This window comes from Podarcis erhardii, assembly GCF_964252035.2.
Source record: "Podarcis erhardii genome assembly, chromosome: 9".
In the NCBI taxonomy this organism is placed as follows: Eukaryota; Metazoa; Chordata; class Lepidosauria; order Squamata; family Lacertidae; genus Podarcis; species Podarcis erhardii.
This window is the reverse complement of record NC_138512.1, coordinates 65,895,170-65,918,476: the sequence shown is the minus strand read 5'-3', so window position 1 is coordinate 65,918,476 and position 23,307 is coordinate 65,895,170. Positions and strand designations below refer to the sequence as shown.

General features: G+C 44.2%; 1 protein-coding gene across 8 annotated transcripts in view; it reads right to left on the bottom strand.

Moving 5' to 3' along the window:
- MAPK10 (mitogen-activated protein kinase 10) overlaps positions 1–23,307 on the bottom strand; it is a 231,044-nt gene that overhangs the window by 82,510 nt on the left and 125,227 nt on the right. For 6 of the 8 annotated variants that reach the window (XM_081877012.1, XM_081877013.1, XM_081877011.1 and 3 more), the window contains 2 exons: positions 22,023–22,094; positions 7,204–7,373 (listed from right to left, as the gene is read on the bottom strand). In XM_081877012.1, coding sequence (XP_081733138.1) covers positions 7,204–7,373; positions 22,023–22,088 — 236 coding nt within the window. In that variant the 5' untranslated portion in view covers positions 22,089–22,094. Of the gene's footprint in view, positions 1–7,203; positions 7,374–21,995; positions 22,095–23,307 lie in introns of those variants that run through there. The other 2 variants (XM_081877016.1, XM_081877017.1) reach the window with 2 other exon arrangements.

Genomic DNA, 23,307 nt, shown 5'->3' with positions numbered 1-23,307 from the left:
AAATAGGGGAAGAAAGTTGTTTTTATCCATATGCAAATTTAATCAGCAGATTGGTTGATGACTTCATTATAATTTCTTTAATCGAGCTGCAATCCTACTTATAATAACTGTGCATTTAGATAACTAAATAATGTCAAAGATGGGGTAGTTATGAAACGTTTTGCCATTTAATCCTGTGAAAATTGTAACCCACTGTCCATTTTCCCCAGGGCAGGGAGGAGGCTGGAACAAAGTCCTTCCCATCTGTGCAAAGTACATTCCGGACCCACTCACGTATGTTCCTATTTTTGTAATACAGATACCGCTTCCTTGCCCAAGAATAGTTTCTTTGCAATTTACAATATTATCCGATAATACAGCTGTACCCCAAGCAAGAGCAAGTCAATATCACCTTGCAAAAGGTGATATTGCATAAGGAATACAGAATTAACAGAGGGAATTCCCTACCAAAAGATGTGGCAAAAAAATCCCCACTAGTTTAGATACCCAGGGATTTCTCTAATTCTTTTAAAAAGCTACCTGACAAATTTGTGCAAAACTCGGCAAAACTCAGAACTTGAACCTGACCTGCGACTTGAAACTGAAACTGTTAAATTACTTTTCTTTCCGTCACAGTTCCGATGCATCAACAGAAACTATAAATACAAGCAATATAATTCTTTATTTTTGCCTGTGCCAGACAAAGCTGCAAGGATGGAAAGTTATTCCCATAGAGATTGCGTTCCCCAAATGCTATATTTCACAGAGCTGCATCCTGATCCCAAATCTTTCTGTTTCCCAGAGGGAAAAAAAGGGCATGAAATATTAAGGCATAAATATGAAATATGTGTCCACTTCTTTTACCCCTTGATCACATCAGCAACAGCTGGAAAAGAGGCTTCATCAAATAGAAGGAAAGATCTGTCAAATAATTACAGGTCAACCTTTTCTTTTTATTGCTCTACAAGTCAAAGTCTTAAGAGATCCAGCCATAACTCTTGTTCCAGTGTTTCTATTTCATATAAAGATGGGCCTTTTCCCTGCCCTTGGTTTCTCTTTACCACATCAGGTGAGGTAGTTGTCATAGTTGTTGTCATTGATGTGTCTGGTACAACTTCTGTCCCTCTAGGGCAGATGCCCTGGACCTTTGGCCCCCGGCTGATGCTGAACTGCAACTCCTATCAGGCCCAGCAAGCATGGCCAAGAGCAAGGGATGGTGGGAGCTGTAGTTCAGAAATATCTGAAGGGGCAAAGGTTCCCTACACATGCTCTGTTAAGTGCAATTGTTTATTCGACACTGAAATGGTGAATGCCTGGATGTGTGTTGCTAACATTGGGGATTTTCCAATGGCAGCACACTAAGAGCTCTCTGAGCTCTAATTGAGTTATTGATTAACTGAGAAAGTTCTCTGCTCCAACTCTTGGGTGTTTAACCTTAGATCACATGATTGAAGCATTCAATTGCAAATCACCCTCTTGAAGGGAGCTCTGTGTTCCTTTTTCTCTGGAGCCTCAGAGACGACAAAGGATGTGATAATGGCTTTACAAGAGCTGTATAGCCTTAGGCAGGATGCAGGCTAAAGCAGGCTGGAAAGGCAGAGAGACATAGTTTTGATTTCTGGAAGAAGTAAAGTTATTTCTTATAGGATGCTCATCCGGTGATGAACATGCACAAGATATTGTATGGAATTATTTGGATGAATCTTTGATGTTCTGTTTTGAAAAAAGTTCTGCAAGTAAAGTTTTGAACAATACTTATGGGTCGGGACAATGTATTGTTCCAAAGAGAGTTTCCCTGCTGGATTCTTTTTCAGGCTTGATTTTTAGTGACTTGCACATTTACTGCAACCACTAACCATGATAACAACATTTGAACTCCACTGTTGGGAGTCAGCATGCCTCTGAATACCAATTGCGAGGAATCACAAGTGGGGAGAGTGCTGTTGCGCTCATATTCTGCTTGCAACCTTCCCACAGGAATCCGGTCAGCCACTGTGAGAGCAGGATGCTGGAACAGACGATCCAACAGGCTCTTCTTATGCTCTTATGCTCAAAGCTTGAACAATTTTTTTTTTATTTTTTTTAAGAAAAAAAGCTTACAGGGGCAGACCAGTGCGGACTGAGTGTGCCCAATAGTGATAGAATGTGGAAATATTGTTTGCGAAGGGGAATGCAATAGTGGGGTTGGAATCCTGAACAGGGCGCACTCCACACTGCAACGTTTTGTCGCTCCTCCCTTGTAACATTTATAAACATCTGCATTTTTATGGGATTTGTAAAGAGCACATCACAGGGTATTCCTGAAAACATGCCACTGCCACTTTTAGCGTTGTTCTGAACTCAAAACATGATGAGGATAGCAAAGCGGCATTTCTCACACACACATACCAGAACCAGCTGCCCCAATTAACACTTGATGCCCAGTTCCATTCAAACAACACTGTATTTGATCATCTTCCAATTGGGGAGGAGGGTGGGAGAAATGAGTGGAGAGGAAAGCAGCTGTTCACTATCTCTTGGCACAAAAACTGCATCGCTGCTGAACTGAGAAAGCAAGAAAGTCAATCCTATTCTAGAGGACACCGCTTTTTCATACTGCTTGGTCAGTGTTAACAAATAATAATCTTGCTGATGCTAAATCCACAATCAGCAACTAATTTCAACATGAGCTTACATTTTGAACTGAGCAAGAACTATAGAGGCAGCCCCATTGGCTCTGTATTCTCAATGCCTTCTATCTATCTACATGCAAGCGCATGCAGAAAGCACTACACTACACATTTAAAGTTTTGAATTATGGTGTTGGAGGAGACTCTTGAGAGTCCCATGGACTGCAAGAAGATCAAACCTCTCCATTCTTAAGGAAATCAGCCCTGAGTGCTCACTGGAAGGACAGATCCTGAAGCTGAGGCTCCAATACTTTGCCCACCTCATGAGAAGAGAAGACTCCCTGGAAAAGACCCTGATGTTGGGGAAGATGGAGGGCACAAGAAGAAGGGGACGACAGAGGACGAGATGGTTGGACAGTGTTCTCGAAGCTACCAGCATGAGTTTGACCAAACTGCGGGAGGCAGTGGAAGACAGGAGGGCCTGGCGTGCTCTGGTCCAGGGGGTCACAAAGAGTCGGACACCACTAAACGACTAAACAACAGCAACAACACACATTTAAAGTGTGTTACTTCCTCCAAAGAACCCCAGGAACAGTACTTTCCCCTCAAAGAGCTACAATTCCCAGCACCCTTAACAAACTACAGTTCCCGAGATTCTTTGGGGGGAAGTCACGTACTTCAAATATCTGCTGTGTGCGCTTTTAATGTATGGTGTAGCTTCCACACAACCCTCTCTGCCCTACTTTAAGGGAATGGATTGTGTTACAGTACTATTAATCAGAAACGTTAGGTTGGGTTTGGTTTGCATTGCAAACTAAAGAACCTAGTTCAGAATCTAAACTGCAAAATGTAGCATTTGGGTATAGGAAAGGATCTGGAGTATTTCTGCACCAGTCTTCCAGGATTTGGGGTATTGTGGTGTTTTGGCAGGACTTTTATCCCTGGACTCTTGCCTCAGTAAGCAGCAGAACCTCCTAGTGTTTTTTTAGAAGTAGAAAGCTTTCATATGGCACGTTCCTAAACACAATTTGCTGCTTTTTCGGTTCTCTTTTCGGGCACAAATTTGTGGTGGCTGATTACTGCCTCTGCCAGAAGGATCATTTAGCAGCCAAGCATCTAAGAAACAGATGGTATAATTAGTGGTCAGCGTACTTGATTCTTAGGCCGTACTCCTGCAAGCTGTTCCCTTTCTCTCCAATGTCCCCTTGGAATCATAGAATTGTAGACTTGGAATGGACTCCGAGGGTCATCTAGTCCAACCCCCTGCAATGAAGGAATCTCAACTAGAGGTGGCAGCTGTAGCTCAAGAGAAGGCCAGCAGGTGGGAAAGAAGTCCTAAAGCTGAGTGCCTGAGACAGAAACAGTGCAATATCCTACCAGCCTACTGGCAAGGACACTGTGCTGTAGCACAGAAGCCCCCAAGTTAATTCCCAGCAGTGGCGGAGCTTGGCACCCAGCGTGGGTGGGGGTCAGCCGTGATGGACCCCTCCCCGGATCGTGCTGCCGGGGCGGTGCACCCCCCCCCCACTACTTTTCCTCCACCAGTGAATCCCAGGTATCTCCAGTTAAAAGGATCAGGAAGCAGGAGATAAAAGGACACCTCCACTTTTTCTGTGCCCAAGACCCTAGGAACCAGAGGAGACAACACAGCCTGAGCTGGCAAATGTTGTTAAACAACTGTGGGGTGGGGTCATTCCCCAAAAGGAGAGGAGGATGCAACATTTAGCAGACCAGCCATGATGTTAGTTGGATTTCAGCTTCCACCACCACCAATATCATTTCAAATGCCTTTTCCTGTCTATATATATTTACTGTACCTCCCCTTGCAATGAATTAAATGGGGCACGAGGAGAAAGAATTTCAGGAAAGCCAGCATGGCAGGTACAACGTGTGAGGTGGGAGAAGAGGGGGAGATTAGGGTTACCAGATGTCCCCAGATTTGCAAATCTGTCCCCAGGAAACGTGGCAGCCCAGAGCCAGCCTCTGTAGCGCAGTTGGCTCTGGCTGGCTTCAGGAGCCGCTCGCTGCTGTGGCGCCCACCATTTTTCCTGTGCCAGGGCAGTGAGCAGCTTCTGAAGCCAGCCAGAGCCAACTGCACTACCAGGCTGCCCCCCCCCCGGGCAATGGCCGCCCGCCCGTGACTCCCAAGCTTCCCGTGATCTGTCAAAAAAAGGGGGGAAGGAGATCAGTGAAGGCTTGGAAGTCATGGGCGGGCAGCGCGCTGTTGCTCAGTTTTTTAAAAAACTGCACAATTATGTTTCACACGGTGCGAAAGAAGGGCTTGTCACCTTTATACAATATGCATGTGTGCTTGGGCCCAGGGTCTTTTGCTTCACCATCCCTACTACCGACTCCCTGTTGCTACTCAGCTTCAAAAAAATAAAAATAAAAGTGTCCCCAGATTCATTGAAAAAAATCTGGTAACCATAGGGGAGATGGGATTAAGACTGCTGGCTGGGCCCTTGATTTCCACACAAACGTTCTGTGGAGGTCAAGGGGAAGCCATCAGGCATGAGCTAGGCACATGTGCGCGCACACTCATTGGACACATGATGTTCTGGGGGGCTTCTCCAGACTCTACAGACTCAATCTTTTGAGGGGTGGGAGGAGAGAGTGGGAAAGTGGCATCGCACAGGCAGAAAATCCTGTACTAACAGGATGACTTCCTTGTATACAACCCAATGTCTTCTGGTGGCCCCCAGTCGCATAGCCCCCAGTCACATAACAGATTGAGGCTGAATCCTGACAAGAGAGAAGTACTGTTTGGGGGTGACAGGGGGTGGGTGGGGGTGGGGGACTCCCTGGTCCTGAATGGAGTAACTGTGCCTCTGAAGGTGCTCAGCCTGGGAGTCATTCTGTCCATGGAGGCATAGGTCAATTTTGTGTCCAGGGCAGCTGTTTATCAGCTCCATCTAGTACGAAGGCTGAGAACCTACCTGCCCGCGGAGTGTCTTGCCAGAGTGGTACATGCTCTGGTTATCTCTTGCTTGGACTACTGCAATGCACTCTATGTGGGGCTACCTTTGAAGGTGACCCGGAAACTACAACTAATCCAGAATGCGGCAGCTAGACTGGTGACTGGGAGCGGCCGCTGAGACCATATAACACCGGTCCTGAGAGATATGCATTGGCTCCAAGTTCATTTCCGAGCACAATTCTAAGTGTTGGTGCTGACCTTTAAAGCCCTAAATGGCCTCGGTCCAGTATACCTGAAGGAGCGTCTCAGTCCGGACACTGAGATGCAGCACCGAGGGCCTTCTGGTGGTTCCCTCATTGCAAGAAGTGAGGTTACAGGGAACCAGACAGAGGGCCTTCTCGGTAGTGGCACCGCCCTGTGGAACGCCCTCCCTTCAGTTGTGAAGGAAATAAGCAGCTATCTTCTCTTTAAAAGACATCTGAAGGCAGCCCTGTTTAGGGAAGTTTTTAACATCTAATGCTGTATTGTTTTTAACACTTGATTGGAAGCCGCCCAGAGTGGCTGGGGAAACTCAGCCAGATGGACGGGGTATAAATAATAAATTATTACTATTATTATTATATATTATTATAGCTCCCAGTCGCATAGCTCCCAGTTGCATAGCATTTCCATTCAATTAATGGTGATGTGGAGGTCAAGATGGGCAACGGTATTTATACTGAAACAGTAGAAAGGGAGGGGCACAAACCAAAATAACCGAGATCTACCAAGAAAAGAAAAGAAAGCCTACAAGGATTTAAAAACAGTATCTAGAGCGTGGAGAAAGGAAAAGGCAACCTATACAGCGACAAACAATAAATCAAAGAAAGACTTACATAAACCACAAAAGATCTGATTATTTACACTGCAAGATTTATTAGCTCCCCATGCTTTATAATGCTGCCCTTATGATATTCATATGTTTTCACTGAAATGTCAGGGTTTCTTTCTTGTTTTCTTGTTTTTATGTGAGAGAGGATTAATGGTCACATCAGCTCGGGAACCTTGCAATTTTGACAGCTTCAAAATGATACAGGATGAGACTTATTGCTTGGCAGATCTGATGTTCTTTTTTGGAACACCAGGAGGAGAAATTACTAGTTCCGCTTGAGATGCTCTTTGCACTGCTACTGCAGAGAAACCATACTCTGTGCTGTTTCCACATGCCACGTGCAGGAGAATCCATTGCTGCTATTCACAGGAGTAAGAATATTTATTGAAAAGATCAGGAGTGTGTTTCAAAATGGAGCTAGAACTGTCCACATTTGGACCATTGTTTCTGATCTCACAATGGAGACATGGATGCCTTCCTCCAGTGATGAATTATACAACTCCTGCAAAAGGGGGGGGGCAGGGCACAGATGAAGGTTCCCCAAACACAATTAATCTACCTTCCTCCATTTTTGAGTGGTACCACTCCTACCAGCTGGTTAGGAGAAGGCTGTACTAGAACCACAGAGCTGTAGGATATTATCCACCAGGCCTTCCCCCATCTCTGATCATTTGCTGTTTCCCTGTTAATTACCACAGCCCTGAGCAACATTCATGGGTAGCAAATCACGAAGAACAACAGACGGCGTAACCCACTCACAACCAGAGGGGAAAGAAAACACGCAAATCAATAAATACGCACGGACAACACTTCCTGCAGAAACTTACCAAACTATTCCCTGAGCCCCAGAGCCGATTGGTTTTAAGTTCTGGTAGCGCTTGAGAACTGTGAAGGTCGAGTCACCCACTTCCACGCTGTAGAACTGGTTGTCAACTTTGCTTTTACTCATGTTGTAATATTTGGCAATATATGACACATCCACTTGTTTCCCGAATCCCTGTCGCAGAGACAAAGTGGGGAGGGGAGGGCAGCGGAGGAAAAGAAAGAAAACAGAATACCAGTAAACTATCAGCATAGCAATGAGGCAAAACAGACACTCAAGACTCTAAAATGTGACCTGCCCTGTCATTTCAAACTTGTTGTCAAAGAATTTCACATTGACAGCCAGCTTTCTTAATGACTTTCGTGTGATCTTTCTCAAACCTTATTTCAGATAAGAAATGGCCCTTCAGATCATATCAAGCCCTCCGAAAAGACTAGAGGATTCAACATTGAAACCCAGAGGAAGTTTTGCCCCACTTTTAGCAGTCACAACATATTATGGGATTATGTTTCTATTTTCCCAGTTCCCTTAATATATTCCTGTTTTAAAATATGTGCATTAGTCTGATAAATTAATATCCCATCCTTCTCCACATAAATGTTTCCAGGGTGACACACAAAATTAAAAGAACAAAATCAATCTGCAAAAATAATTATAACCAAGAACTGGAAAAGGAGTAATCTAATCCTTATTAGATGGGATTGAGAAAACATGGTCTGTTTTAACCATGATAAAATTAACTTACTTTAAGAGAACTCACATAAATCAGCCAAAGAGATTTATGGAAAAATGAGCTGTTTTCATTATGTTTTGGAATGATAAATACCAAGGCAATATACAAACATATGATGATTTTAATTTATGGTAATCTTATACAAATTATTTGCAAGCATTTCTTTATTGTACAATTAAAAAAAATGAATAAAAACAATAGCAAAGTGAGCTTCTTAAACACAGCAAGAAAGACAAGCTCAACAGCAGTTTTCAGCCATGGGAAATAAGGTACAGTATTTGGTGCTGATATGAGCTGGGAAGCACATTCAAAAAGGAGAGTGCCACAGCCGAGAAGCCCTCTCCCCAGTTGCCACCTGCTCCATAACACTGGATGGTGATCCAGTGAAGATCTTGGTTTGCAAGTAGGCTGAAGAGGGACCAGGTAGTCCTTCAGGGGCCCTGGTCCCTGAGCTTTAAAGTCCCGTCTAACATGTTCACACCCGAGTTCCTACTGCAACCAAAGGATGGACTTCTCTGTGGGGCAAACAAAGGAGTTGCTTGCAACCCAAGCGTCCACTGTATATGCATTAGGAATGTTCAATGTTCAACTAACTGTTTATTCAACAGCACAGAAACTACACACCAGCAGTGCTTTTTGCCTTGTCGCCTTCCCAAGACTCTGGCCTAGTATTCTTTAGGATAAAAGCAGTGCTGAGTAATGAAACAGAATGCAAAAGGTAGCATATGGAGATGCCTGTCATTACACCCAGGGAGGGAGGGGCAGAGAGAAGAGGGGCTTCTGTCATTTGCAATAGTGCTTCAGGGGGCAAGGGGAGGGGGGCCACTCTACCCACAACCAGACTGAGCGCAGCATGTTAATACATTCCTGGCTAATTGCCAAAATTAGCTTCCTCTTAATTACATTAGAGTTTCTGAATGTATTTATTTTTGCAAGCCACCCAGCAGGAATATGTATTTACAAGGGAGAGAAGGGAGGAGAGAGGGGGGTGGCGGGTGGAGAGGAACCATCCAGGAATGCCAGGAGGACAAAAGAGGCCGAGAAAAAGCAAATTTGCAGAGCAAATTGAATCGTACTACTTTAATGCCCTGTGAGTTTTCCTCTATTGTTTTTGGGGAAAGCACCCTAAGCACCCTTTATTTGTGTTATCGGTACTATTAGCAGCACTTGCAGGTTGGTGAGCAGCCAAAAGAGCATTTTGAGGCTGTGCCTTGCAGGTGCCAGGAGCCAGGTTGCCATCTGTTCATTATGGGCTGCTCATATTTGGGAAGCTTTGATCGTAATAAGGAGAGCTCTGCTTGCAGGCACGGTTTCTCTGTATTATCTCCTAGCTAGCTAATGAAATCTCAAAGACGCCGGTGGACTCGCTTCACCATGAAAGAGGTGTCAGACACCAGTTTGAGAGGCTGAGCTAAACCATGAGTCAATGCAGTATACTGTACTCTTTGATGGAAGGATCAAAGACAATGTATGATTCAAGGGCCACGTCCAGTCCAGAAAAGTCCTTCCTTCTCCCTGAGCAGTCCTACACTGCCACATTATGGTGAATCTTATTTGGGGAAGGAGGAAGTTTTGCAGGGCCCTGGATAAGCCACCTGCCCTGATCTAGACCAACAGCCTTCTGTAAGACACAGCCAATAACCTGCTCGTTCCCCGCCCTGCCTTGCTTTGATACAGATTAGTCTACTCGATCCATAATACAACATGATATAAGCAGAGAATCAATGCACTGAATGAAAGTTATGAGCAGATGGAAAGCTTTAAACATTTGAGCCAAGTGACATGGTGCACCAAGAAAGGAGGATAACTGTGCCAAGATTCACCAGGATTGGAAGGTTTCGATTCAGCAGATCTTGGGCTTTCTCAGGATCTGTCCCTCACCTCAGTGGAGCTCAAGATATCCCCGACCCTGGCTCAACTAGAACTCAGCAAGTGGGATTTACACCGGTATAAGTCCTCAGAAAGGGGCATGGCAGGACAGGACAAAGTTACACCTGTTCCAAACCACCTTCATCTCAGTCACGTTACATAGCAAACCAGGAAAATTTAGCCTGCGAAAATGGTGGTGTAAGTCAAATTCCACCTGAACAGAGTTTGGAATAGAGGTAGTTGATCCCAGTGTGATTTATGTTGGTATAAGTTATACCAGCTTTCCATAGTTAAGACTGCTCTGCAAGTCATGATGTCAGGAGCAAGCCAGCAATAAATCACACTGAGTTAGTGAAGTTAACTCTTTATTAGAAGCAGCAAGGTCTGCTCAGGAATGCCAGGCCTAATGAGCACAGCAACTCTTCTTTGGTAGGTTTTGCTCCTATGAAGCAGTTGCAGAGACTGAAGGTCCCTGCCTTCTCACAGCTGCCTATATCTCCTCCTCTCTTGGGTCTTTCCCAAAGCAATCTGAAACTGCACCTACATGATGCTAACTTCTTCTCCACTCTCTTCATGCCTCTCCTGGTTCTGGGAGGAGGGGAGCTTGTCACAGCCGGAGGGAAAGACATCCATGACTCTGCACCAGCCTGACTAATCTCTGCCTTGTGGCCCCTTAGGCCTTGGCAAAGTTTGTTATTTTATCTTATTTGGGTCCATCTTTGATGGAGAAGGATGGGATAATAATAAATTACAAGTTTGTGCTCTCAACTGACAACGTTTCAAACAAGTACAGCCCATATATAGGGATTTCCTTGAAATCTGTTTTGTTACTTTATTCAGAAAAAGGACCTTCCATTTCAAGGAGGCTATTCCCATCACCCAATAACATCAGTTGTGTGGGAGAGCAAGTTAATCCTTAACCCAAGGAAATAAATTGCTTTATCAATAATAATGAATGAGATACAGACAGCAAAGTATATTACACTAACCAGGCTATAGAAGTGATTAATAATGATAATTATTCTGCAGCAACAGCAGTTGTTAAATAATTAAAACCACATAGTTGTGGTGATCTCTAACATTTCTGTCTTCCTAATGCACTTTAGAGCCTAAATGAGAACTGGTAAAGTTTTATTCATAAAGTTTAAGTCGGTGGAGGCCAACCTGTTTGGGAAATTGTGCCACCAGGTCGGTTGTTATTATCTGTATCTTGTCAATGGGGCTTTCACTGGGCAGCGTTGAAGAAGCCATTATCTCTCAGCCTAGCTTTCAAATTCACATGTACTCAAAAACACAATTGCCTTTACACAGTATTGTTGGGCCTGGAGCCTACCTTTGTGGCAATCTACAGCTAGCATCTGTAGGGCCAAATGGACCAGAGGCAGGAGATGTGGATAAAGACAGCCTGGACCAGATCAGAAAAATACGGACTGAGGTTAGACAACAGAGACATAGACAATGGGCTGGTGGCTGGTTACCGAGTTGGGTAGATGAGAAGCAAAGGGCCAGTGGCAAGAATATACCAGTAGTAAAAAGCAGACCACAGGTCTTGTAACAGATGAGGTCAGGCCAGGCCATCTGTATTGTTACCATCAGACAAGCCGCTCAGGCTGCACTCAGGAGCAGGACTTGCATTCAGTCAGGAGGGGCCCCTATTGGTCCCTTGAGACCCTTGGTCATGGCTGGAATGAAGAACCCATATGGGTGATGCAGAGATTTGGCAAGTATTGCCTAAGCATGAAAGTTGTCCCAGTGTCATGGACTGGCTGGATGCTGAGGAACAATTATAGAAGGTACCAGCTGGGAAACCCACAAGGGAAGAAAGCTCATGACCAGGGGTTGGTGGTGATCAGAGGGAGAAAGGGGAGGAGACTAGGAGGAAGAGGTGTTGGAAGCTGAAGAAGTAACAGGGTTTAGTGAGCATGAAGAGGCTGTGGCAGAGAGCAGTCCAGAAGCAGAGGCAGAGGCAGAAGCAGAGGCTGGAGAGGAGGGGGGACGAAAAGGCAGAGATGATGCAGGCTGCTGAAGAAACCCTGGTGTCTCCCCCTCCTGCTTCCCTCCATCCTGGTCTCCCAGAACCCAGGGAGGTAGGAAGAGGGAGGAAGAAGAAGAAGAAGAAGAAGAAGAAGAAGAAGAAGAAGAAGAGGAGGAGGAGGAGGAGGAGGAGGAGGAGGAGGAGGAGGAGGAGGAGGAGTTTGGATTTGATAGCCTGCTTTATCACTACCCAAAGGAGTCTCAAAGTGGCTAACATTCTCCTTTCCCTTCCTCCCCCACAACAAACACTCTGTGAAGTGAGTGGGGCTGAGAGACTTCAGAGAAGTGTGACTGGCCCAAGGTCACCCAGCATGTGGAGGAGCGGAGACGAGAACCCGGTTCCCCAGATTACGAGACTACCGCTCTTAACCACTACACCACACTGGCAAACAGCAAAGACAGACAAGGCAGAGAAGTCTCAAGTTGCTTGGGAAGGGCCTGGGCTAGGAGGAGACTTACTGTTGGAAAGCGGGGACCTTCAGTCCTCGCAACTGCCTCATTGAGGCAAGACCTACTGGGAAGACTAACCCTGTGAGCACTAACCCTGCACTGTTTTGTTTCTTTGAATGAAGAGTTAACTTCATTGATACCTTGTTGAGTCACTGATTACCTGCTCACAACTCCTGCCTTGACATCTGGTGGCACAGAGTGTAAGGCACCTAGGCTTGATTGCTTGATTGCCCTGACAGGTTACAAGCATGAAGGTAGAATGTTGCATGTCCCAGTGTCATGCACACCAAGAATGGAGGGAGCCTCTGCACTCTATCCTCTGTGCATAGAGAGCAGGATTGCACCCTGAGGAGAATTCAGGGTGGAAAATTCAAAGTTCTTTGTTCACCATGTGACTCTTAATTTACCATCATATTTTTAATTGCTTCTTGGAAATCATATTTTCTGTTTGAACGGTCACATTTATTTGGGAGTTTCAAACACATCCTCTAAACGAGTTACCTATAATTAAGCGGAAATATCCTGCAGAGGATGGTCATTCTCATGAGATAACGGCCACTCATAGCAGACAGAATGTACTCAAGCAAAACAAAGACCAAGTGACCTTGACAAGGTCAATTTAAACATTTTAATGGCTAACTTCACGGAGCATTGATGTTAAACTATTAAAAACATCAATGGTTTTTAGAGACCTTCCGCCCATTTTCATTGAATTGTCTCCATTTGTGGCTTGAGAGAATTGGTATACGTTACAAAGGAAGATTGTCAACATGACCAAAGATAAAGAATTGCTGAGAGAAGCAAACAGAAGAAGAAGAAGAAGAAGAAGAAGAAGAAGAAGAAGAAGAAGAAGAAGAAGCCGCTTTATCCCTGTCTCAAAGAAATTGAGCTTCCTGTATGATTTAATGAGACAGAGATGCACTGAAAGGCCTTGAGGCCACTTAAATAGTGGGCCCAATGGTCAAGAAGGCGGTTTCTGCACATACTGTAGACGAGGAAAGTGAGCGACAGATGGGGCTCATCAGCCTGAGAAGGTAGCCCATCTAGGAGAAGGAAAACCCTGACCCTAAACCTCTGTTGCCTTCTGGGATATTTTCAGGAGAGGAAAAGGCTAAACTGTAAACCCTACACAAATCCAGGGTGGAGTCCCTAAGACTGTTGAATGGCGCCTTGTACACCTCCTTCCTGCAGCTAAGCTCATGCCAAACATATTAATCTGCTTTCCTTTGGACAACAACAGTGAGGCTGTGGGGGGGAGGTCTTACCTTCTGGGCAACCCAGGAGCTCCATACACACTGCTCAGACTTGTGCTCCAGGGAAGTCACTTCGGTGCTACTAATGCAGTGGTTTGACTTCACCCCTGGAGACGCACTCCACTGTCTCTCGAGACAGACGGATGCCAACAAGTACTAGCATATAAAGGCCCAAATGGCTTGGGACCCAAGCACCTAAAATACCAGTACCAACTACCTAGGGACATGGGTGGCACTGTGGTCTAAACCACTGAGCCTCTGGGGCTTGCCAGTCGGTAGGTTGGCAGTTCGAATCCCTGTGACGGGGTAAGCTTCTGTTGCTCTGTCCCAACTCCTGCCAACGTAGCAGTTCAAAAGCATGCCAGTGCAAGTACAGTGGATGCTCAGGTTGTGAACATGATCTGTGCGGAAGGCACGTTCGCAACCCGCAGCGTTCACAACCCGCAGTGCCATGTCTGCGCATGCACGGGTTGTGATTCTGCGCATGCGCAAAATGCAATTTAGTGCTTCTGCGCATGTGCGACCACCGAATCCCAGAAGTAACCTGTTCCAGTACTTCTGGGTTTCAGCACGTCTGTAACCCAAAGAAACACAACCTGAAGCATCTGTAACCCGAGGTATGACTGTAGATAAATAGGCACCACTGAGGCAGGAAGGTAAACAGCGTTTCCGTGTGCTCTGGTTTCCATCATGGTGTCCTGTTGCACCAGAAGTGGTTTAGTCATGCTGGCAACATGTCTGTCTGCAGACATACGTAACCTTCCTCGGCCTGAAAGCAAGATGAGTGCTGCAACCCCATAGTCATCTTTGACTGGACTTAACTGTCCAGGGGTCCTTTACCTTACCAACTACCTCAGACCTCGTGATCAGCAGGCAAGGCCTTATTAGTGGTGCCACCACTGGGCAGCTGCCCGACTTGCACTGACCCAAGACAAGGCCTTTTCAGTGCTGGTTCCCCAGTTGTGGAATGCCCTCCCTCCATCCCAAAGAGTGCACCTCTCTCTATCATTATTAACTTTCAGGAAGAATTTGAAAGGATCCCCATTTGCCCAGGTATTTGGTGGCTGAAGAACACTCTTCCTGAGAAGCTCAAGATCACTGAATGGAAGAATGTTTTTTTAACTGTAATTGTTTTCAGAATGTTTTAATCTGTTTTAGAATGGTTTTGCTTTGGTTTTGGTTTTAAATTGTATATCAGTTTGCCAGCCTTAGGGAGGAAGTGCCGAATATAAAAATAAAAAATAACCTGGGGCAATAGTTTACAAGTCAAAGGGCACAATATCCAAATATCTATTAAAGGGCAATCCTCCCTTATTTTTGAAATTATTATTTTTTCCAGTTTACGCTTCTTTAAGTATTAATTTCTCCATCCTTACAGCAAGAAGAGAATAGGAAAAGTTTGTCAACATTTACAACAGTCCACAAGCGAGAGAAACTACAGCTGACTGAATTCAGTGGGATTAGAGTCAGAAAGAATGGTCTTTATCGGAGTGAAAGGCCCATTTTACAGCCCATCATGTAGCTTTGGGAATTCAATCATCTCCTTTATGATTATATGAAATCTTTCAGAGCTGGTGCAGGAAGTGTGGAGAAGGCATAATGGAGCATGGAGACCTATAAACATTCTAGAGTGCTTGATGGAAATTCTGGTGCTCTTCACTTACAGCAAATGACACATGTGTACTGGGAATTTTGACACCTCCCCCCTGGATTTTTTTTTTAAATTAATATATCATAGGGCAAAAGCTAAAGAAAATATTAATGGGATGTTTATGGGGTTTGCTTTCTGCAGGTTTATCAGAAAATGAATGCATTAAAAGCAAACTTGGGGAGAAGGTCACAGCGCTGCGGTAGATGCAGTTTTTGCATGCAAAAAGAACAAGATCTGTCCCATGGCAACTCCAGCTAAAAAGATCACGTAGCAGACTGTGGGAAAGACGGGAGAGCCTGAAGTAAAATCCTTAAAAAAATAAATGGGGCACTGGCCATGACAAAGATTCATTCATTCCACCTTTTTCTTCAAGGACCTCAGGGTGGCATACATGGTTCTTCCCTTACTCCTTTAAACCCCACAACAACTCTGTGACGCAGGTTAGGCTGAGAGGCAGTGACTGGCCCAAGGTCACAGAGTGAGCTTTGTGGCTGAACAGCTGATTTGAATCCTGGTCTCCCAAAGTCCTGGTTCTATTCCCTGACTTTCACAGATGACGCAAACTGCAAGCAGTGGTTTTTGTTTTGTTTTTTTTGTTTTGTTTTGAAAAAAGTTATAGTGGGGAAAGATGCAGGAGTTTGGGGGCACGCTGCAAAACAGCCAGGGGCCTTGCCATCACCCCAGAGAGCAGTACTGTCAGAGCAGGGAATATAGGACTAGATACAGAACAAAACGCGGGTGGCGATGTGATCTAAACCACTGAGCCTCTTGGGCTTGCCAATCAGAAGGTTGGCAGTTCGAATCCCCGCAACGGGGTGAGCTCCCATTGCTCGGTCCCTGCTCCTGCCAACCTAGCAGTTTGAAAGCACGTCAAAGTGCAAGTAGATAAATAGGTACTGCTCTGGCAGGAAGGTAAATGGCATTTCCGTGCGCTGCTCTGGTTCGCCAGAAGCGGCTTAGTCATGCTGGCCACATGACCCGGAAACTGTATACCGGCTCCCTCAGCCAGTAAAGCAAGATGAGTGTCACAACCCCAGAGTCGACTGGACCTTATGGTCAGGTGTCCCTTTACCTTTACAGAACAAAATGTACAAAAGGTGTGGCAGCTTCATTGTGGGGCAGGGTAGATGATCTTGCGAACTGTTTGATCTTGGAGAACACTATAGGAATGTTAGTTAAGGCAGGTTCAACAGCAACCTAATCACATAAAAAAAAAAACAGAAGGCATGAGCAAGCCTGCATGCGCATGAAGGATGTGGAGGTTCCATGTGTACAAAATGGCTTCGGAAACGGAGTGAAAATCACTGTGACATCCTCAGACATGGCATTTTCCAGCTAAGGCCACAATCTTATTAAGTTTCTGAAAAGAAGGCACATCCTCTTGGAGCCTATCTTATAAACTTAAAAAAGAAAGGAAGAAAAAGAATGGAGGGGGAAAGAGTTTGGTTTTGTTGTCTCTCCTTTGTCGCAATTATTCTGCCTGGAAAACTTCCATAAAGTGTCCCATTCGCCAGATGAGTAATTGTTTTTTTCTCTGAGTAGCAAATTATTTTTCAGCACACTGTTTTTTTTACAGTGCCCAGTGTGCTGCCAATATCAGAGTAGCCTTATGGGAGAAAGTAGTAATAGGTGCCTAAGAAGATGATTGATGAAGCAGCCAGATGGCAAAGTACGCAAGACAATATTTCTGAATCTGGGACAATGTCACTGTTTAATGCAGTAGGAGAGGAACAGCCAGATGATATTCTTTGGGCCAAAGCAATTTTATCTGGCCCCTGGTGGTGCTACTGGATTTTAATCAAGGCCTGGAAGTTTGCTTGAACTTTCACTTTTGAGGAAACCTTGTTTCCAAAACTGCACTACTCTACACATTTCTCTGTGGATTTTATACGCGATGCTCCAGCTAATACCATATTGGCCCAAATATAAGCCGCACCTTTAAAATTGGAGGGGGGGGGGACAAAGAAAAATACCTGAATATAAGCCGCTTCATTCCTCATGGAGAGCCGCGCTGCATTGCTGGCAGCCTTTCCCCTCTCTTCCTTCCCGGCCTTGGGGGAGAGGATGGGAGGGGGCTACACACGGGGCAGGCACCGCTTTGCCGTGCTCCTGGCTGCATACTGTAAGGTCATAAATATAAACTGCACTTTAACTTTCAACGGTCAGAATTTGGGGGGAGAGTGAGGCTTATATTCAAATATTTTATATATATATTATATTTAAAGCTATTTATAATATATAATATTCAAATATTATATATATTATATTTAAAGCTAAGGTTTTCCCAGTCATGATGTATGGAAGTGAGAGCTGGACCATAAAGAAGGCTGATCGCCGAAGAATGGATGCTTTTGAATTATGGTGCTGGAGGAGACTCTTGAGAGTCCCATGGACTGCAAGAAAATCAAACCTCTCCATTCTTAAGGAAATCAGCTCTGAGTGCTCACTGGAAGGACAGATCCTGAAGCTGAGGCTCCAATACTTTGGCCACCTCATGAGAAGAGAAGACTCCCTGGAAAAGACCCTGATGTTGGGAAAGATGGAGGCCACAAGGAGAAGGGAACGACAGAGGAAGAGATGGTTGGATACTGTTCTCGAAGCTATCAGCATGAGTTTGACCAAACTGCGGGAGGCAATGGAAGACAGGAGTGCCTGGCATGCTCTGGTCCATGGGGTCACGAAGAGTCGGACACGGCTAAACGACTAAACAACAACATATTCAAGCCAATACAGTAATTTTCTGGGTATATTTTTCAGGGCCTATCCACCTGCAAGTGGGTCAGTTTGTGAAGCAGTTCCACACAAATTAGTGACATTTTTGCAACAGGACAAATGGGCAGAGAGAGGAGCTCTAATGACAGAGTGGTAGAAGAAAATTTGGGGAAGATGTGCATTGGCATAGTGTTGATTTACAACCACTTTATGGAAACATGGGAGAATAATTGAATATGCTTTTTTAAAAAATAAAATAAAAACATTTACAGAAGGAACAATGGTCTCTCCCTTTATATAACAAGATTCAGGCAATCAAGGTTTTGGATAATGGAGTTGCTTGCTTGCTTAGCATTTTCACTGAACATCTCCATCATCTCCATCCTTAAAACAGCCATGCAGAGCATGAGCCATATGGTTTTTGAACCAAGCAAGCTCTTCCAAACAAATACCTATCCTAAGAATTCTTCCAGCAAATGCTCTGAAATTTATATTTGACTGCATACCAGACAGCTGGTTATTTTTAATCAACGGATGTTAAAATCAATTATATGAACTTAGAGAATGAAACCGACCCATATTACCGCAGCCCTCTGGACAATTAATGTATGCAATTCACCTCAGTCAATTTCAATAGCCATTAAGCTGATGTTGATAGACTGGAAGCAAAGGATGCAAAATGAAAGTTCTGGTTCTAACACGGAAGAGTACTGATAAGTTAATGCACTTTGCTTGAATAATGTGCAACATTACGCAAGACTCTTCCGTCTTAATGGAGCCTGGACAGAAGGGCCAGACCTAACAGCTCTTTCTCTAGTTAGTTAGTGGTTAAATAAATACTCAGGGGAATGAAGCCATTTGTTTGCATGTCTGCATACAGAGGAAGTACATGGTCAGGAGAAAATTATCTGGTTACCATTATGATCATCATATGTACAGAGGTGAAAAGCCTCTCTGAAAAGTCACCGCTCTTACTGGAAATCGTTTTGCTTCCCTAAAAAACCCTACAATGGCCTTCCCAGGCAAGGTTCTCCAAACTCGCCTTGGAATTTCAATTTGGAGACATTTAAAGGTAACTTCCAAGTCTTAAAAAAAATATTGACAGCATGTGAATATCTGTTTGCTAAACAAACAGAAACACATGGAAACAGAGCAGACAAGCCTCATTCAGCTCAGTCCCATGTGGAACTGGGATGGGATACACATGGGCTAGTGCATTCATCCTTAAATTCAGCATCCTTCAGTGCCACTCCTGAGATGCACATTACATGGCTATCTGAATTCAATATTCTTCCTGCAGGTGCAAAGTTAGCACCTAAGAGAAGTCACTTGTAGTTCAGCCTTTTTCCTACTGTGCTAGATTTCAGGTTGCAGAATAATGTTAACATGGGAAGGCGCTTAAAATGGTAACCCATAATATGCACATCCAAGTTATTTTCTTGTGAGCTTCACAGGAAGGAAGGAAATTAATCTGTGCCATATTAACTTGTCCAAGGGTACCAAGTAATCTTCAGAGTTGAGAAGGGTTTTTAATCTGCATCTCACACATTTTATCCACTGAACCAAGGAGTATTGTGACTGCGTGATTTACAGTCATCCCTAAATTGCAAGAATGAGAAGCTCGCAGAAAAGTTTAGTAACTTTAACTCACAACACTTAATACAGATTTTTAAACATGCCTACATCTTCTCTTGCCTCATATGAAATAACTGCTTCAGAGCAATTACTATTTGCGTTTTGATTTTTTTTCCACCTTTCTGTTACCTGTACCTGGTAAGGTATTAAATTGGGGTCACATCTTGAGATGCAACCCTACTTTCAAGGTGACTTCTTTGAAAGCCAAGTTTACTGGCTGCACATCAAACGACAGAAATCAATGATGAGACTGAAAGGTCCTATGCTGTTCATTGGGTATCAAAACAAACAGCGCAACCCAATTTCACTTTGATAATGGAAATTCTCTACACTGATAGGCTGTCACTAGGCTAGACACATATGAATGCTAACAGGCAGCCCCTTGACTAACAAGCACATCTAAGACCTGAGCAACTTAATACTTGTTCCGTAACTGCTTAGCTTATTGAGATTCATTTCAGTCTCCCAACTTTAAATTATTAGGGCTTCTATGTTCAAGGGCAATTTAGTTCCAGAAGACTAGATGTCAGAGCTACTTCAAATTATATCTCCACCCCTCAAAGAGATAGCCAGCAAACACTTTTTTGATGTTGTAACACTCAGTGCTGATGAGCATAATAGACTACTACTTGTGCCAGCTAGTGGCATGAAAAGTCTCTGCATCAGGCTGCCATGAACTTAAGCCAATTAAAATGTATTTGGGGGAAACAGGATGGAAATAACAGAAACCCTCTTTACAGCAAAGAAATGGAAGTTGTTTATACAATACTATGAGAGAGTCTACACGCTGGCTGATGGCATGACCCACAATTAGGGGTGGTGGAAGACTCAGATGAGGACAAGGTTCAAGCTACGTCCTCAGGGCTCAGGACATCAGAAGATGAGTCCCTTCTACCTCCCCAGCCCTGCAGAAGCCAAAGACTAAAAAAATAAACGGAAGCCCTTTAACCAGTTGTCCAATTCCTCCAGTGAGACAGAGCCCACCATACTCCAGGCCTGCTCAGCCTACATGTTGCTTCAATTCACTATGAGATAAGCCACTTTTATTACAGCTCCCTGCAGAGACGACATCACTTGAAGCAGTTTAAGCAGGAGGCCTCTTGGAGCTGTCCATGGTCCTATATGCTTTCTGCTTGATTTGGGGTTGTATTCGACTAACACGGCCTAAGTTAGTCATGGCCATTAATTTTAATGGGTCTACTCTGAGCGAAGGTTAGTTGACTAAAATCCTTGGACTCTGGACTGGGCACTGCCAGCCTTCCCTGCCAATCTCATGCTCCCACAGAACAGGACAGCTGATTCTTTTTGCTTATGAAATGTGACAGAGCAATAAAATACATTAAAAAGAAAATAATCAGCTGCCTTGTTCTGTGGGAGCATGAGATTTAATTTAAAAGGCAACAAGCATCAACAATGTCAGCTAGTCTGTCATTCCTTTTATAAAGTTAGAGCCGCTATTTAGAACCCGTCTGTAATGTATATTAAAAACTCTAATACAATAGGTCTCTCTAGCTCAGCGGTTCTCAACCTGTGGGTCCCCAGATGTTGTTGGACTACAATTCCCATCATCTCTGAGCTCTGGCCTTGCTAGCTAGGGGTGATGGGAGTTGTAGTCCAACAACATCTGGGGACCCACAGGTTGAGAACTGATGCTAGCTGTTTCCATGGGTCTGGGGAGGTTGTCTCAACTGATTGTCGCTTCTCATATGTGAGATGAATGGATGCCAGGTGTTCTAGAAGGATAAAGGACTTGTCTTGCCTTTGGCCACCGTGACTTTGCAGGTAAATTTCTCGGCCAGAGCAACAGGCCACACCTGAGCACACCATGAGTGTACTGACAGTCTTCTTGCAGAGCGCCAACATTTAGCAATTTCTAAGCCAGCATCTCCCAATGAGATAAAGGTTGACTTGATTCATCTGTTTGTTCCTAGCAAGGCTAACAAAGGAGTTGGGTTTATCTTTATATTACAGTTTAATCCCGTTTCCTCGAAGACTGCTGGCCAAAAGCAATACACCTTGTCACACTGCCACCAAAGATATAGAAATGTTCCTGTGGCAACACTGGGGGCTTAATCTACTTGGATTCAAATTGCAGTAAGATAAAATGTAATATATAATAAATAAAAGAAGCAAACAAAGATATAAATAAAGATTACACAACATCTAGTGCAGTGCACTACAACTGCTGGAACAGGAAGAAAAATCATTAAGTGGTCCACAAGAGACCTTCAGCAATTTTCAAGTGGTCCACAGGGGGGAAAGTTGGGAACTGCTGCAATAGATCGTAAGGCTTCTAGTTGGCAGATCTTGTGTATAGCCTATATATGTAAAACATCCTCATATTTCTCTCAGTTTTATGCTGGAGACTCCCTTCATCCAGTTTTGCTGTGAGTTATTACTCCTGCCGAATCTACCATAATACTGACAGCAAAATATGAAAGTACAAGTATATACTGTACCTTGTTTTACCTGTAAGGAACACACACCTGACAAAAGGCAATCTTCACATCCAGGGTAGGTTCACTGCAGTAGTATAAGAAATGGCGGCTCATAAATACCTGCAATTCAAAGAACAGCAGTATGAGTGCTGGGCATCTATTTCGCATGTGGAATTATGTAGATATTTAAACATTTATACATAAATTGCATCTGTTGGTGCTGCTTGGGCAGGCTTGGTAGTAAGAGAAGCAGAGCCTCAGAAAATGAATAATATTCATTTGGGTACTATAATCTAGGGTAGCTCAGTCAGTGAAACATGAGATTCTTAATCTCGGGGTTGTGGGTTTGAGCCCCACATAACGTAAAAGATTCCTGCCCGGCGAAGGGTTGGACTAGATGAGCCTTGGGGTCCCTTCAACTCTACAATTCTATGATTCTAATTTCCCCCCAAAAAGTAGGTGATCTGTTTCCACAACAGCATGGACACGGAGCGCTCTCTCTCTCTCTCTCTCTCTCTCTCTCACACACACACACACACACACACACACGTTTATGAGAGAGAGCTGGGCAACCATTGCAACTTGATGGGGCCACTGGCCAGATTGAGCAGGCTCGTCCAATGTCCTTAGGTTTTTATCTGGTTGGCCACTGTGAGAACAGAATGCTTGACTATACAGTGGTACCTTGGGTTATGAACTTAATTCGTTCCAGAGGTCCGTTCATAACCTGAAACTGTTCTTAACCTGAAGTACCACTTTAGCTAATGGGGCCTGCTGCTGCTGCCGCACTGCCACCACACGATGTCTGTTCTAATCCTGAAGCAAAGTTCTTAACCCGAGGTACTATTTCTGGGTTAGTGGAGTCTGTAACCTGAAGCGTCTGTAACCTGAAGCATCTGTAACCCAAGGTACCACTGTACTCCCCAAAGCCTACCACACAAAAAAACATTCACATTCAAAATGGCAGCCAAGCAGGTATTGTAATGCCTTGTGATTTAATTTGTAAAAGGAAAGAAAAACCCACGTGACCCAAAACAATCACGGAGATCATCTGAGGAAGAATTAGTGGTTCCCCCAAGGACTGGAAACACAACTCATTTCAGCAAGGAGTCAAGCTCTGTGGAAAAACCTTCCTCCCTTCAGAAGCAGATACCGTACCATCCCTGATAAGTTTCAGATGACAGGTTAAAACCACTGTTTCAGGAGGGTTTTGCACCATGAATGTTGTTGTAATGTTCCTATCTCTGATGTTTTAGTCTATGTTTTTAATTTTTTATATTAGGGGTGGGATTAGCCGCTTTGATACATATAATGAAAAGTGGGGTTTAAATGC